Below are 17,151 nucleotides of genomic sequence, written 5' to 3'. Positions count from 1 at the left end.
GATTCTATAAGCCCCTAAAATTCACTTTTTTCAAAACTCTGTATCTTTCTCAGCAGATTAGTCTTTCGATGCTCATTTGCTTAGTGAGTGGTCTCACTGTTCATCCTGTTACTCAAAATAGAAACTTGGGAGTCCTCAACTCTTCCTCTCATTCTCCATATCACATGTACCAAGTTACAAGTACATGAATTGATCTTTTCACTTCTTTCAATATTCTGCGAAGGCCATCGTCATGTGAATTATCACAAATCTCCGTTTAGTCTTTCCTGTCTCCCTCCTCACCCGCCACATGCTCTTGACAAGGTGATAAGCTGTCTTACTAAAATGCAAAGATTTAATCGTGTTAGTCACTAGCTTAAAGTCTTTAATGGCTCCCAGGTTAATGTCCAAGATTCTAGTAAATCTTACAGACTTGAATTGGTTGTTATTTACTTCTATAAATCTTGACTCATCATCTCTTCACAACCACTAGACTCTCAGTTATTCTCAGTCAGGTCCCAGCGTCACTGAATCATACAGTTTTTACTTTTGGAAGACTTCCCTGGCATCCTCTCTCCCTTCATTAGGTCAGAGACTCTTGCTATCTATTTCTAGAGTGCCCTGTATTTCCTTCCATCCTATAATCTATCATCCATTTTTTTCTCTTATCTTATACTCTGAGCTCTAACAGCAGGAACCATATTTGGCTTTTCACTATCATTTTTATTGATCACAAATAATGAATGGTTTATTAAATATTTGTTAAATACTTCTGATTGGGACTTAACTGGCTTCCCCTATAGATCTTTCTTTTTGAGTTTTCTTTTTCAATCAGTTACTATTCTAAGTAGTTTCTAAAAGTATGCAAAATATCACTTAATTATCCAAGTAAAATTTGTGCCTTACCCAAAAAACTGAAAATTTTGCTTTTATTTTCTAGTAACTATAATTCATGTTCCAATTTATATTTTAAGATTTTATTTTTTATAATTTCAACCTTTGTCTAATATAATAAAGATACTATTTTATTTAAATTGCAGTTATGGAAGAATATACTGTCTGTTCTGTGTAATATATATACTATAGCAATAATCATCTACTTGCTTATCTTGGGAGAATATGAGGGTTTAGGCTGGTAAAGTAAAAGATGATCAAATTTTGTTAATACCATTAACATAATGAATTCTTTGTATATGAGATTTATCTACATTATATATGAAATATTTTAACTCAAGAAATAACTTTTTTGAGGGGGGAGGAAGGAACTGGTTATGAAATTTATTTCCTGACTTAATACAGTTTGAGTACTAGGAATTTATAGATAATCTCTAAATCTCATTTAATTAAAATTTCATCTTCTACACTTAACCTTTTAGTTGTGCTTCCTAGCATAAAAGAATAAATTATTTGAGTGACATTGTCTTTGTTGCACTTAGCCTTTAAGGGAGTATTTGAGTTAGGAGTTTAATGTGGAAAACTTGGTTACATGTTGATATAGACAGCAATATACAAAGAAGAAAAAGATTTATAAAGAATAATTCATGGGCCTTCCTTGTGGTGCAGGGATTAAAAGTCTCAGTGCTATCAGCAACATGAGTTCACTCCCTGGCCAGGAGCTGTCCTCACATGGCGCAGACCTCGCCTGTCTCGCCCGCTGCTCCCCTCAGCAGTGTATTTCAGTAGATCTGCCTGTTCTGCTCCCCTCTGAATCCTCTCACCCCTCCACCCATACCTCTGGCCTACACCCCAGTTCTTATATAAAATAAATAAATCTTTAAAAAAAATTCATGACAAGTTAAATTTTTTTATTGTGGTATAAAGAGTGGAATTAATATTATCTTTTATCCTTTAAAAATGGACTTTTTTTTTTTTTTTCATCCAAAACTGTTCCATTGATTCAGATTTGTCATTTTGGCTTTGCAGCAGTTAGAAGAAAAGAGTGAAGATCAAGAAGACAAGGAATGTCTGAAACAAGCAATAACAGCTTTACTTAATGTTCAGAGTGGTATGGAAAAAATATGTTCTAAAAGCCTTGCAAAACGAAGACTGAGGTGAATATTTTCACTTTTTAAAATAATCCTCCTTTTTCACCCTGAATATCATGGTATAAATTCAGAGATCCCATTTCCCTCCTCAAGTAAACAATGAAGAAAATAGTTTTAGTGACAAGCTTGGTCTTTCAGAGGAAGTGACATCAAAGCCAAGAGAATTTGTTATTGTTTGAAAAACCTTTCATATTTGTGCATTTTCCTTGCATACTCCCAGACAAGACCTCCTGAGAGTCAACTGGTAAGCTCAAGAAGAGATAGAGCAAAATGTATTGGGTAGATTTATGTCAGCATCATTGTTCTGTCAAAGTAAAAGTAGTAGTGGCCTTTATTTTAGGGATTATATAACTTGAGGCATTAATTCAGATAACATTGCTTCCAGTTTCCTAATTATAATATGTGCATGTTTGTTTTTTTTGTTTTTTTTTTTTTTAGCTTTGGGTCTTTTTAAATCTCTTAAATTATCTTTTTCTACTGTATTGAGCTACTTTTTAATATTTGTCATTCTAAATATTTAATAGCCAGGGTAGAAATAATCATTCTGTAGCTGAATTTTTAAGGTAGAATATTGTCTATAATGATTGTTCTTTTAGAGCACTAAAAAAATGTCTCTACTGTGTTGCTTTAGTTTCACAGATTGTATAATTTTGTAACACTAATATATTTGGAGAATTAGTGATTTGTCTCAGTGCAACTTTCAAAATGTACTTTTACATTCTATTGATATAAATTCTAGATTTTTTGTCAATCTGTTTACTAATAATGTTTTTCTTTTATCCCAGTGAATCTGCATGTCGGTTTTATAGTCAGCAAATGAAGGGAAAACAACTAGCAATCAAGAAAATGAACGAGATTCAGAAGAATATTGATGGTTGGGAGGGAAAAGACATTGGACAGTGTTGCAATGAGTTTATAATGGAAGGAACTCTTACACGTGTGGGAGCCAAACATGAGAGACACATATTTCTCTTTGATGGCTTAATGATTTGCTGTAAATCAAATCATGGGCAGCCAAGACTTCCTGGTGCTAGCAATGCAGAATATCGTCTTAAAGAGAAATTTTTTATGAGAAAGGTACAAATTAATGACAAAGATGACACCAGTGAGTACAAGCATGCTTTTGAAATAATTTTAAAGGATGAAAATAGTGTTATATTTTCTGCCAAGTCAGCTGAAGAGAAAAACAACTGGATGGCAGCATTGATATCTTTACAGTACCGGAGTACACTGGAAAGGATGCTTGATGTGACAATGCTGCAGGAAGAGAAGGAGGAGCAGATGAGACTCCCTAGTGCTGATGTTTATAGATTTGCAGAGCCTGACTCTGAAGAGAATATAATATTTGAAGAAAACATGCAGCCCAAAGCTGGAATTCCAATTATCAAAGCAGGAACTGTTATTAAGCTTATAGAGAGGCTCACATATCATATGTATGCAGGTAAGAAATACGAAGTTGCCGGTTGCTTTTATTTTTCTGCTTCATACTGATTTTCTTTGCCATACAGGTCATTATGCCTAAAATAGAAAGCAAACTAACAAAAGACCTCTCTGTTATCAGAGTTCATTTTCCTTTAAATAAAATACTGCCGCTTTATATTTCTTTGAAATTTTTACTTTTTCTACCATATATACATATATTCTTTCTTTTTCACTTTACAATCAGAATTATGAATTTAAAAATGAAGTCACTTAGCTAAGTTTACCCAGGGGCAGAAACAAGATTAAAAGTAGTAGTAAGACATCATCATTGTAGCTTAAAAGCCTTTTTACCACTTTACCATTTCCATACTTTTCATTACTGAGATGATAAAAATCAGTAAAAAATTTTTAATATACATCCATCACCAAAATTATGCTGATAATACAAATATACAAAACTTTGCTTTTTCTTAATATTCATTCCTAAAGCTTATTAATGTAGCAATCCTGGAGGTCACTTGTTTTCACTTTTTTTTTTGCTTTTTTACAACTGATAGAAGAAAATAATTTCCCGTTAACATGGCAATTTTTAGAGACAAAAATAGCCAAACCACCTAGGAAAAATGCAATAGGCTGAATCACATATAATGGTTTGAGAGGTAAGGAATACATATACATATAACTCATTTTTTAAAGTAACTTTATTTCTTCTAATAAAGCTATAAGTGATAATCTAAAATTTTTTCACTTTCAACTTCCCTACATCGATGTTTGATAATTATAAAATAGTATTAGAGTTGTGATGTAGAGGAAAGAGCACTGAATTTGAATTTAAACCCTCACTTTATCACAGTTCCTTCAGGACTAAGAACTTTAATTTTCATCTCCAAAATCAACATCACAGACACTACCCTAGAATATTCTTGGGAATAATAAAGTAAGTACTAAATGCAAAAGCTCTTTGTAAATATAAATGTAAACTTATTTTCAAAGAATGTTTTTATTACAAAGACATAAAATCTAATGTAAACTCTTAAAAAAGGCTTTTAACAAATAGTTGAATGTGAAAGTTAACCTGCTTCTCCATACTTCTTGCTTATTTCTAGATTTGTGTTCCTACGGAAATTTTTCCTCTTAACTCCTAAAAAGTCTCATTCTCTCTGGAAAGCATTCTGGTACCACTTTAAACTTTTAAAAATTAATCAAAGTTAATAAAAAATGAATTGCATTCAATAATGTTAATCTGTTTGATTTATTAAATATGCATTCAGAACTATTTATATGACTTGGAAACAATCAGAGCCATCCTGCAAAAAAGTAAATTTAAATAGAATATTTTTATCAATGATATCAAACTACTTTAAAAATGTTTTGTTTCATTATCTATAGATATCTTTAAGACAAATAAGCCAGGGTGTTTTTTGCTTGTTTGTTTTTTTAGTTTTTATTTGGCCTCTAATCAGTGGTTCTTTTGCTAGTGTTTTCCACAGGTTAATTTTTAAAAGCAGTGAGTTCTCTAAGCACATACCATTCGGTAATAGCAGGCAGTAGCTGAAACATGCTGAGTATAGGAAAAGAGGACTGGTCTGAATTTCAATTTTATTATTGATTTTTCACCTAGAAACTTTTTTAGTCAAGGTACTCATTTAACTGACCCCAAAATCAGATAAATAAAGCACAGGAAATTTAAAGAACTGCTTAGGATTTTATATGAAAAAAAGATATTACTGTCCTCTCTTTTACATATAAAACTTCTTTGGAAAGGTATATTTTTCAATGATTATTATTACCTACCTACTTAGTTGATCTTATCAGTTTTATATACACATTAAACTCTAGCCTACAAATACAAAACTGTTTATATCCAAAATTTGTGGTTGCAAAATACTCATTTGTTACTTCTTCTGTTATTTTTAAGGATATGGAGGTCAAACTGCTCTTCTTGCCATATTATTGTGATTTTTAGGTATCTTAAAAAATTCACAAAAGTTTTTCGTGTAAACGCTAATCTTTATCACCTTACTTTAAATTATATCTTTGAGTCCTTAGGCTGTTTAGAGTAACCTTAATCCTTAGATTTTTATCTGGGTAAAACAGAAGTTTTACTGTTTTTTTCATGTAGAGTGGTAAGGGCTAAAGAAGACTTACTAATGTTTACTGTCACACATCAGTGGTATTTGAGTTGGAAAATATTTCCAAATTCCATTGTTTCTGTAAAACTTGATTGTTGATAAAACTTTTTTTTAAACTACTTGCTATATTTCACAGACCTAACTTGTGATTATTAATAAGTAGTTATAGAACTACAATTAAATACTTCTATGAGAATTGTACCTTTTGTTTATTTTTTGAATGAGGACACTTTAAAACTTGAAATAGCATCGCTAATAATGTTTCTATGGTCTTGGCAGTCTCTCCATTCTAAACAGGTCTGTAGACTCAGTACTTTGTAATGGTGTTTGTTTGTTGCTTTTGATGGTTGCTCTCATTCACATTAAAGTTTAGCTTTTGAGTAGAGTAATATTTTAAATGGTTTTACTTCTAGTTAATATGAAACACAAGTTTCTGGGTTTTACAAATTTTAATCTATAAGGTTGTTTTAATTTTTAAAAAATTAAATGTTTTATAAAATTCTTTTCATTAATTTCTTGAGGGATAAAATGCCAGCATTAGTTTTAGAAGTATTGTGGCAAAGTTCTATCTTCTTTTGAAGTTGAGTATTTTAGCATATGTCATAAATATGTTAGTAGTATAACTGGAATCCACAAGCAGTTTTCTTGTGTTGTGGTTTATAGTACACACAAATTAGTATTAATTATGAGCTTATTTTGACTCTTCTGTGAGATCTATTACCCTGTGACAGTAATACATTCTATATTACTGCCTATATAAAATGTGTTTTTAATAGACCATCTACAAACTTGTAAAACATGAAAGCAGTTATTTTTTAAGGTGTATTTCAGCTCTAATGAGCTCTGAGTCCTCACTACAATGATATTAAGTCAAGTTACCATTTGTTTTGAGAATATTGATCTACTTTGGGGGGGTATTTCAGTTGGTTAGTAGTTTTTTTAATTAGAGAACATGCAATGTATGTTGTGGCTTCCACTGAAACAAAAGCTAATATTTAACTTGCACATTTTTATTATATTGTGGAGAAGAATAATAAAAGACTGGCTTTTAACACATGAGAAAATTTAGTAACTAATAAGCACTATTACAGATCATTTTTAGATTATAACTTGGCCATACATTGTCCTAAGAAAGAGAAAACTGGTTTAACCTTACTTAATTTAGAGTTCAGAGTGGCTTTGCACAATTTGACCTCTCAAGTATTTTAGCAATAATTTATGACATTAGGTCTCTAGTGTTACACAAGATAAGCAATCTGTAACTGTGCAGACAAAAATCCAAGGCCCCTGAAAGCTATGTGATTTGCCAGAAATTGTCCGTTTATTGTAGAATGAGGACTTGGAATTAGGGTTCTTGACTCTAAATAGAATATACTTTCTACCATGTTACACTGACTCATATGATTTTTTTTTTCATTATTGGGATATAATTTTAATTCTGTGTACTAACTAATGAAAATATTGATTTGAATTAATAATATAAATGGTTTATTCATTTCTGGGCAAATGTAGATCTACTATGAAGATATAATCAGTAATTTTTTCTTTTGGAAATAGGTAATAAGTTCTAACTATAAATAAACTAATGCTTAGATTTAGTATTTAGTTAGCTGTTGGTCATCGTTTTACTTTTTAACAAGAACTAGTCACTAATCTTTTGAGGGGTGTTTGCTCTGTAAAGGAAAACTGGGGGAAATAAAATAAGGTGAATTAGAAAATGGGTGACTTGCTTAAAAGACTGCAACAGGGAGTTGATATGGAATCAATTTTAAAGCTGTTCTCTCAGGTCCAGTGTTTACGGAAAAATAGTTATTTGCTAACTACATCAGAATTTAGAATTCATCCCAAATGCTGGGGATATTAGAGCAGATCATTCTGAATTAGGGATGCATTTGAAGACACTGTCCTTACTTAAGGTAAGGAAACACAAAAAAAGAGATGAGTAGAAATTTTACTTCTGTTCAAGTTATAGGACATACAATAAAACAAATTATTGAAACTTGAAACAACATGGGTAAAAAAAAATGATGATTTATGTCTGGTCTGTTAGTCTATTTTAGAAAAATGAGGTGACGTTGAGATGGGTAAAATAATTCAAAACTGACATTATATGGAAATAAAAGCTTTTCATATATCAAGTATGGGGAGGGAGAAGTGTTTTCCAGGCATGGTGAACATCTCTTTTATATTTAGAAAATGGTATCAAAAAAACATAAACCAGTGTTATTTTTCTTGATTTACTGTTATTTTACATCTTCATATAGAAAATCTTCAAAAGCCTATATTTGATTTCTTCTGAGTTTGTGACCTATACAAGTTCAGCGTGGGTGTTTTAACTTTAAAAAAATCTTTTGAACAATTTTTGATCTATAGGGCAGTGCTGGTCTATTTTTAAACTCTCTGATTTCTTTTTAAGTGTTTGTGCGTCAGCATAGCGTCTGTTTCCTTTCTTAAGGAATTCAAGAGTGATTGTTTATAAATCCTTGTTGAGGAGCTTATTGTTTCTTGTAGCTTTTTAAATGGCTGTATTAAAGGAGCATTATCACATGAACAGACATCCTGATTAACAGTGTTTCACGGTGGTGGTTGGGGGAAGGGTATTCTTTAACTAAATAACTATAATATTTCATAAATTTCAAAATTTTGACCTTGCCAAATGTCAAATGTCAATTAAAATAAGCACATAAAGATAAAGAGGATTAAATTTATCACCTCACATCTAGTATGCTATATTCTGAACGTAAAGTATATTTTGAATTCCTAAGATTTCAAAGAATTGTACAAAAAATATTACCAAAGAATAGTTTTAGAATGAAAGAGACAGGTAGCTAGAAGAACAGTATAAAATAGTGACTACCAATCATATTTGATATATCCTGCGCCTAGACCCAGGGACTTACTGGTATAAATTGCAAGTATTTGTATAGAGGTTTAGCAGAGCAGCTACTGAATATGTTACAAATCTAAGGACAGATATTCGAGAGTCAAGTAGAAGAGAATGTTACCTGTGAGGAAGAAAAAAAATCACGAGAAAGTTTTTATTGTTATTTATACTGAAATCTGTTAGGGATTATGTTTGAGAAAGACAGGAATTTAAAATTCATAAGCAAGTAATAGAGAGGGAGAATATCAAAATAGCCTGTTTTCAGTTACCCCACAAATACTTGTTTGTGCTTATGTTTTAAAACCAAACCAACCTGGCTTTTGTATTTTTATGCATTTGCCATCCATCTGTCTCTGAAACATCATTTTATAATATAGGTAGATACCTGCTGCTCCACAACCAACAGAGGCAGTATGAAACTTAGCTTTTATCATTGCCTGATAAATGTAAGTAAGAACTTTGTTTTCTTACCAAATTATATGCCCTGTCCTTATTGATGGGTATTTAAAAATATCAAATTATCTTAGCCCTTTACATCATCAATAAAATAAAGATTTCCTGTAGTTATTGTGACATGGTATGTTATAATGATTGAAATGGGGAAATCAATGAAAATACAAACAACTTCTGGAATATGTATGCTATTTGTGTGTGAAATTTCAAATACAGATGTTATGTCTTCTCACTCTGCTTATCATTCACTAGTGATTTTTGTAGTGTTTTAGACTAAAAGATTCTAAATCAATGCAATCCTGAAAATAGATGCAGCCTTTAAGATATTTTTTGAAGTAGTTAAGTGTTGCCAAATTTTCTTTGTTTATTTTTAGCTTTTGCTCATTTTTTCTTTTTGGCAAGCTGGGTCTTGTTTCTAATTAAGCTAAAAAACACTTTAAGATTGAGTCACTTTAGAACTTAATACAACAGTGATGATAGGAGTACTTATTTCATCGCCAACTTCAGAAGCTTTTCTTCTGAATACAGGAAAGTTATAACTGCCACTTCCTAAAGTCTAGAAGATGGCTTAACAAGAATTACAGAATCACAATTAGACTGTTAAGTTTTTAATGACTTTCTAATACCATTAATCAAGATGATCAGTTTACAACTTCATTTTGAATTATTTATTTAAATTTCTGTAGTGATTATACAGATTCATTCTTTAGATCTCACAATGTTAATTAATGCAGGGAGGTAATATGATACCATAAAAAAAGAACATACATTATAGGTTATGGTTTCATTTCTGCCACTGTACGGTATGACCTTTGATGTATCTTAGTTACTTCTTGCATTTAGAAAGAAGAAAACATCACCAGGCTTACTTCATAGAAACGGTATATAATAAATTATGTAAAAGCTCTTTAAGAATGTTATGTAGCCAACATCAGGAATTGCTGTGATTCCCCTTTCATTGATGTGGCCCTAAAGTGCTGAAATGGCCAGATTTTTAAGATGAAAAGACCATTTTAAAATAGTTTGCCTTTAAAAATAACCACAGTTATCTAAAACATACTTGAATTTGCTTAGAACTTACTTTTATTCTATTTTTCAACTTAAATACCTTTGATATCCCACAACTTTTTAGCCTGAGTTAGGTGGCATTTGAGAAGTAGATCTGGATGTTGATTTTAGACTTTTAGATGGAAATAAATTTTTCTTGTAAAAAACAAGGGTGGGGGTGACTCTAAAGCTGGACGAAGCCAAATAGATAACTTGGTGCATTCTGCACTAGCAGTCTGGGCTCACAGTGACACTTCAACGTTTCTACAGTGGCCACTGCTTTATCTTCCTAATACACATGATGTTTTGAGTAGCCTCACCTTACAAATAGATTTGCAGAACTGGAAGAAGATTCTTGAAAGGGAGAATTGTGATGAAACCGATATAAATCTCTGTTTTAAAATCTTGTACAGGCTTCTGTTTTAAAATCTTTTCTTCTGGATGAGACATTAGTCTTTAACGTTTGAGGATCTCTGTAACTGAAGACAAACAATAAAATACCAACAGATAGGAAATTACTCAAGGATTATATGTATTTAAATTACTTGTATCAGTAACCCACTCTAGCCTCAGAAGATAATAAAACTAAAGGAGGAAGGGGCATTTAAAATCAGTATGTTTTTATTATGTAAGTTTCTCATTAACTTAAAAAACTTAAAAAATTTAAAACTATAATTTTAAATTCAAGGTTGTTTTGAGATTTAAAGCAGTCCATTATCTTGATAACCAGATAGGCCAATATTTTTATTTTATGAAAAATCCACAAATTTGCTTTTTTGTGGAAAAATTCAATATTTTAAGGCTGTGTGGTTCTTAGAATCAGTTTAAATAGAAAATTTTCAAAGATGAATTCTTGCTAAAGCCTATATTAATAAAAACCATCATACTTCTTACAAAGGACACAGTTTGTAGTCTAACAAAAATGAAGGTAGTTGCTATTCTCAGTGAGTTTCTCATTAAATTAGAGCTTACCAGTTCATAATACAAAAAAAGGAAAAGAAAGCTTTTCTTTTTAATGAGCTCTCCACTCCTTTTAAAAGACTTATAACTAAATGTGGATCTTAATGAAATTTGAGTTATAGAGGTAAGTGATTATTTTCTTTCCTTCGTGGGAAGATGTCTCTTCCCCTTTCATGTAGAAGATGGCAACCCATGTCTCTTGTGCTGATGACAGCAGCCTTTCTCCACCACTGGGAGAAAACTGTCAGGGAGATATTGGAGTAGGCCAGGCCTGGTGACATCACCATACTGTCTCCTGTTTTACTTCATGGAAATGTGAATGAAAAGTAGGTCCTCTTGTGGAGGGGCTAGAGACACCTGCTCTTCTGATGTGAATTCTGATTGTGACTGCTTGAAATAAAAGGAATAAAAATTGTGTCTAGAACCAAACTGATGTCTACCAGTTTAGAATCTGTATTTAATTTATGACATTATAAGATCCAATATCTCTGTTAACATGAGTAGAGAAATCTGGATAGCTGATTCTAAATAAACCCACCTGGATATCAGAAAAAGCAATGGATTATTGCTTTGACCTTACTCTTTGAGAGGGAAATAAACCAGCTGGTATTGCTGAGATCCAGATAACAGGGGAGTTTCCTCCCATGTCCTGCCTTTATCTGTCTTCCCTTCAAATTCCTGTGACTAATAAGTTTAAGTCAGCTGGTCAGAGTATACAGAGATCAAGAAATAAATTGATACAAAATTTTCATATCAGTGGTTTTTCCATTAACTTAGAAAACCTAAAGATAACAGTTCATTATAAAATCCAAAGCATTCTATATGGTCAAAATTTTGGGGGACTTTTAAAATTGACTATCTCTTTTGAAATGTAAATAATAGTTTTAATCATTCTGAATCAAGATTTTAATAAGATATTTTTTCTTTTCTTCTTAGATCCCAATTTTGTTCGGACATTTCTTACAACATACAGATCCTTTTGTAAACCTCAAGAACTACTGAGTCTTATAATAGAAAGGTCTGTCAATTTAAAATGTTTAAATTCCTCCCCCCTTTTTTTTCTTTTAAGAGATTGAGCTACGATCTTTTGTGTTTCTTAGAACTATTGGATGTGCTTTAAATTGTAGTTCATGAGTACTTTTTAAAGAAATCAAATCTCTCTTAGGGATTACCATTTATTTTGTAGCAATGTTAGCTCTGATTATATAAATACAAAATGTTGAGGAATATTGTTAGTGAACAAATACTATAACCAAGGGAAGTGTTTTTTCTACCTAAACAGAGCAATCAGCTTTTCAAGCATTTCCCTTAAAAACTGTTAGCTGATTTCAAGGAATTTATAAACCAAAATTGAACATCAGCCTCATAACTTTATAATCACATTTAGCTTTAGAATTTGCATATATTCATTATTTTTATATTTTTGGTTTTACCTATATTAGCAAGTATTAATTTCATTTAAAAAATAAGATCATTAACTTTTACATTATAGAAGCCTCAACTTGTTTTCACTGATGTATGTGGCCTTAGTAATATTTTATAGTAGTCTCTTAACTGTGCTAACTAGTGAATGGATTTGTGGTTTTCTACTTGTATAATTTTATAATTAGTAATTTCACTAGTCTGTTCTGTTTTGTTAGGTTTGAAATCCCAGAACCTGAGCCAACAGAAGCTGATCGCATAGCTATAGAGAATGGAGATCAACCTTTGAGTGCAGAGCTAAAAAGGTTTAGAAAAGAATATATACAGCCTGTACAACTAAGGTGAGCATAAAATAAATAACTGAATAAATGCATCTTTATTGACATTTTGTTTCAGGGTTGAATTATATAAGCATCTTTTCCAGGCAAAAGGAAGTAACAAAGTTAAAAAACAATTATCTGAAACTGTTATATGTCTTAAATTAATAGAATTTTGAAAGTGTTAAACCACTTATGAAATTGTTTAATTTGGTAAGTTACTCTGTTTTCATTTATATCATTCATTGTGATAAACATTTACGGTTCAGTTCCCATGTAACGCCATTATTCTTCTTTGTTAATGCCATAGAGTATTAAATGTATGCCGGCACTGGGTAGAGCACCACTTCTATGATTTTGAAAGAGATGCACATCTTTTGCAACGAATGGAAGAATTTATTGGAACAGTAAGAGGTATGGTTTTTTTAAGTGCCTATATTATATGAAATATAAGTACCAATATGGTTACTGTCAATGTCATCACTACTTAGTGTTGTTTATAATCATTTGAAAAAGGCAAAAATTATTATCAGTTTTAACCTATATACTGCTTGATAATTACTCTTTGACCCAATGTTTTTTCATTTAGTAAATCAATATACAGATAATTTTGGGATTGAATAGAAAAAGTCTCAACTTATGCTGTCTTTACACTTATCTAAAAGTATGTATACTAAAAGACAATTAGGAACTAATGTGCCAATTTAACACCACTGGTAGAGGTTGACTGGCCCATAATTAGGTGAATAATGTATATGTTGGAGAGGCAGAAGAACACATTTAACTGAGAACTGAGAAACGAGTTCTAATTCTGTTTCATACACTGCCTCTCACCAGATATGTGACTTCGGGCAAAATCATTTCAATTTTCTTATCAGTAACATGAGGAGCTAGGCTTGATGACCCCAGAGTTTTCTTTCTAGGGTTATAGGTCCTATAATTGTATAGATTTAAGAATATTCTAGACAAAATTGTTTCTATTTCCTTTGTACACTCTAAATGAGAATCAGAAAATAAAGGATTAAATAACAGTATTTTCATGCATAGTACAAAAGAAAGTCACATCAAAAACTTTCACTAAAATTAAGGAATTAGTTCTCTGGCACTGTCTGGTTTATAAAATGCATTGTTAATTTGATTAATAGTGAATGTCTGTAATCCTTATAAAACTCATTTTTGTAAAATACGTCTTTTTGGAGGACGATTATAAAATAATATTTTAAGCTCAAAAAAAAAAAGGTGAAAATTCTCTACAAATAAATGGCATTCTAATTTTATTCAGAAAGAATATGGAAAAATAAATGCCAACTGACAATGGTTACGCATGTGAAGTGAATGAGATTGGACTAGGGAAAAGAGAAACAATAAGATGGAGCTTCCATTTTTTATTTTGCTCATTCGAACCTTTTATAGAAGGAATATATTCAAGTATCACTATTATTTTAAGCTATTTTTTAAATATTCTGTAAAAAGTATTTAAATGTTATTTTAAATGTAATATATTTTAGGTAAAGCAATGAAAAAATGGGTTGAATCCATCACTAAAATAATCCAAAGGAAAAAAATTGCAAGAGACAATGGACCAGGTCATAATATTACATTTCAGAGTTCACCTCCCACAGTTGAGTGGCATATAAGCAGACCTGGGCACACAGAGACTTTTGACCTGCTCACCTTACACCCAATAGAAATTGCTCGACAACTTACTCTACTTGAATCAGATCTATATCGGTATGTAATTTGACATTCAAGCTAAAACATCTTTCAAAGAAATTTGTTTTTTAAATGGAATGCTAGTTTCTTCCTTAGGGGATTGTTGTAAGCCATAAATGAGTAACGCATGAAATGTGTAATAATAAGACCTGATACAGAAGACTCCTCTTCTTTGACTCTCTTGATCCCCCTTGCTCTGTCTGGAGTTAGAACTCTGTCGCTTTCTGAAGTCACTTCTGCTTAGTAAAGTTATGTTCATATCTTGGTTTTAACAATTGTTGACTTCGTATCAATACCTTGGGCAATTTTAACCTTCTTGTGTCAGTTTTATCTTTCTACCCCTTATATTCCTCAAGACTAAAATTGGCCTGATGATAGTACAGCAGGTCATTGAATAACATCAGTTTGTCAAATGCCATATCGTTAATGTGTTGATAAGAAATAATACCAGCCGATGTTGAAAGAAACATTATTGAAGACCTGCTTTCACTATACATCCTTTCATGGTTTCACTTGTATGTGGAATATAGAGAAACCAAACAAAGGGCTAGGAAAAAGACCAAACTTACAAGGTGACCACAGAGCTGAAACACAGAGGAGGGAAGAAGAGGGAGGAGGGGCAACATGGGAAAGAAGAGCACCAAGGACTATGGTGTGTATCACAGGGGGTGGGAGAACTAATTATGGGGACTAGATCTAAGGGGAGAAGTGGAATAATTCATCCAAATCCAAAAATTAACAATAATGTAAGAAAAAAATAATTTAAAAAACAAACAAATCCTTTCACTTAAAATCAGTTTCCAAGGACCTCTGTTAAGGAGGCTGTTAAGTGAGGACCACTCCTAGAGCTATTGTGAGGTTTAAAATAGTATCTATTTTAGTGCTTAACATATTGCCCAGTGCAAAGTAAGGGCTCAATATTTGTTAGCCCCTGCTGTTGTAGTTGCAAACTTAGGTGATAGCCAATTATAGCCTTCTTTTTTAGCTTTTCTACATTTATTTAACTACCTCAAAAAATGTGTTTCTATTTGGAATTTTAAGCTAAATTATTTATTTTTAATAAGTGAAAAACGGAGCTAAACTTAAAGATCTCTCCTCTCACCAAAAACTGCTGCTAGAACATACTTTACTTATTTCTCAAGACCCTTTTGTATTAGGTTTAGTCTTCTTCACTGAGAGGCAAATTAAACATTTTATGAATATTGAATTTTATGCAGTGATCACTATACCCTGATACTACTTTTTAAAAGTACTGGACTGATACTACTTTTTAAAAGTATTATCTCAAACTACTTTGTCAACCTGATTTGCTATATCTTATTTTTATAAGTGCCAAGAAAGATATTATGAAGAAATCCCAACCATATATACACAAAGCAAAATGCTACTATAAAGCGGTAATGAAAGTACACAGGTACTTGCATAAAAATATTTTTTTAATCTATAGAAAAAGATAACAATTGTAATTTTTTAATACTTTTTTCATAGACCTTTCTCTGGTGTAAGGGGAAGATTTATGTGAGGGTTTAATTTTTATTTATCTTATTAATAAAATAGCACAGTAGAGGGAAAAAAATCATGTAAAATTATGTCTTGATTTTAGAGCTGTCCAGCCATCAGAATTAGTTGGAAGTGTATGGACAAAAGAAGACAAAGAAATTAATTCTCCTAATCTTTTGAAAATGATCCGGCACACCACTAATCTCACTCTGTGGTTTGAAAAGTAAGTATCATTGATACTTTTATATTTCAAAGCAATCAGCTATGATATGAATTTCCAATGCAGTTCTATTTCTGTCTCCTATCTTTTTTGTTCCTGTATGCCTTTCTTTAGCATTGAATGAATATTTTTAATGTACCATTTTAATTTCATTAATTAGTTATTTTCATTACATTTTTTGAGATATTTTAGTGGTTGCTTTAGAGTTTACCATATTATATATCATATTAGAATCAGATTCAAATGTATAGTAGCTTAATTCCTGTAAATAGAGTTAATTCCAGTTAATTCCAATTAATAGATCTCTCATGTAGTTCTATTCCCTTTCCTTTTTGTGAAATTATGCATATTACATATAATTAATGATGTCAATCTAACAATACTTTGCTTTAATTGTTGCTTTACCATTTTCTTAACCCATCACAGCTTCACTCTCACCTGTCACCTTTATAGGGTTATTGGCAATATATTTACACATATATTACATTTCTGTATGTTAAAGCCCTTATATACCAAATATATAGGAAATATAGGAGGAAATATATATATTTATAAAATATATATAATATTATATAAATATATATTTATAAAATATATACCAAATATAGGAGGAAGATGATTGACGTGTTAACTACATCAGTCTGGAAAACAGTGAAGAACAGCATGCCTAACTGTGAAAGTATTGCCTTATCTTCAGTTTCCTATATCTACTTAATATTCTGAATGTATATTCTCTATCTCTATCTCTTTACCTTCCCTTTTTTCTTTCTTTCCCTCACTTTGTATTATCTTATTACTAAATTCCTTAGATCATAGCTATGTTGGGAAAACTCCAAATTTTTTCATTCATTTTTTTCTCTTTGATTCTCAGATGTATTGTAGAAACTGAAAACTTAGAAGAAAGAGTAGCTGTGGTGAGTCGAATAATTGAGATTCTGCAAGTTTTTCAAGAACTGAACAACTTCAATGGTGTCCTTGAAGTTGTCAGTGCTATGAACTCATCACCTGTTTACAGACTAGACCATACATTTGAGGTAGGTTTATATATGTGTTTTTA

General features: G+C 31.3%; 1 protein-coding gene across 2 annotated transcripts in view; it reads left to right on the top strand.

Moving 5' to 3' along the window:
* SOS1 (SOS Ras/Rac guanine nucleotide exchange factor 1) overlaps window positions 1–17,151 on the top strand; it is a gene marked incomplete at both ends in the record, with an annotated part of 114,768 nt that overhangs the window by 81,318 nt on the left and 16,299 nt on the right. For both annotated transcript variants that reach the window (XM_084234669.1, XM_084234668.1), the window contains 8 exons: window positions 1,903–2,030; window positions 2,810–3,465; window positions 11,859–11,940; window positions 12,563–12,685; window positions 12,972–13,075; window positions 14,170–14,392; window positions 15,978–16,097; window positions 16,966–17,128. In XM_084234669.1, the coding sequence (XP_084090795.1) occupies window positions 1,903–2,030; window positions 2,810–3,465; window positions 11,859–11,940; window positions 12,563–12,685; window positions 12,972–13,075; window positions 14,170–14,392; window positions 15,978–16,097; window positions 16,966–17,128 (1,599 nt within the window). The remainder of the gene's footprint in view (window positions 1–1,902; window positions 2,031–2,809; window positions 3,466–11,858; window positions 11,941–12,562; window positions 12,686–12,971; window positions 13,076–14,169; window positions 14,393–15,977; window positions 16,098–16,965; window positions 17,129–17,151) is intronic.

The sequence above is a fragment of the Talpa europaea genome (assembly GCF_964194135.1).
Source record: "Talpa europaea genome assembly, chromosome: 6".
Classification (NCBI taxonomy): domain Eukaryota; kingdom Metazoa; phylum Chordata; class Mammalia; order Eulipotyphla; family Talpidae; genus Talpa; species Talpa europaea.
The sequence above is the reverse complement of the archived record's forward strand: the minus strand, read 5'-3'. Positions and strand labels throughout refer to the sequence as shown.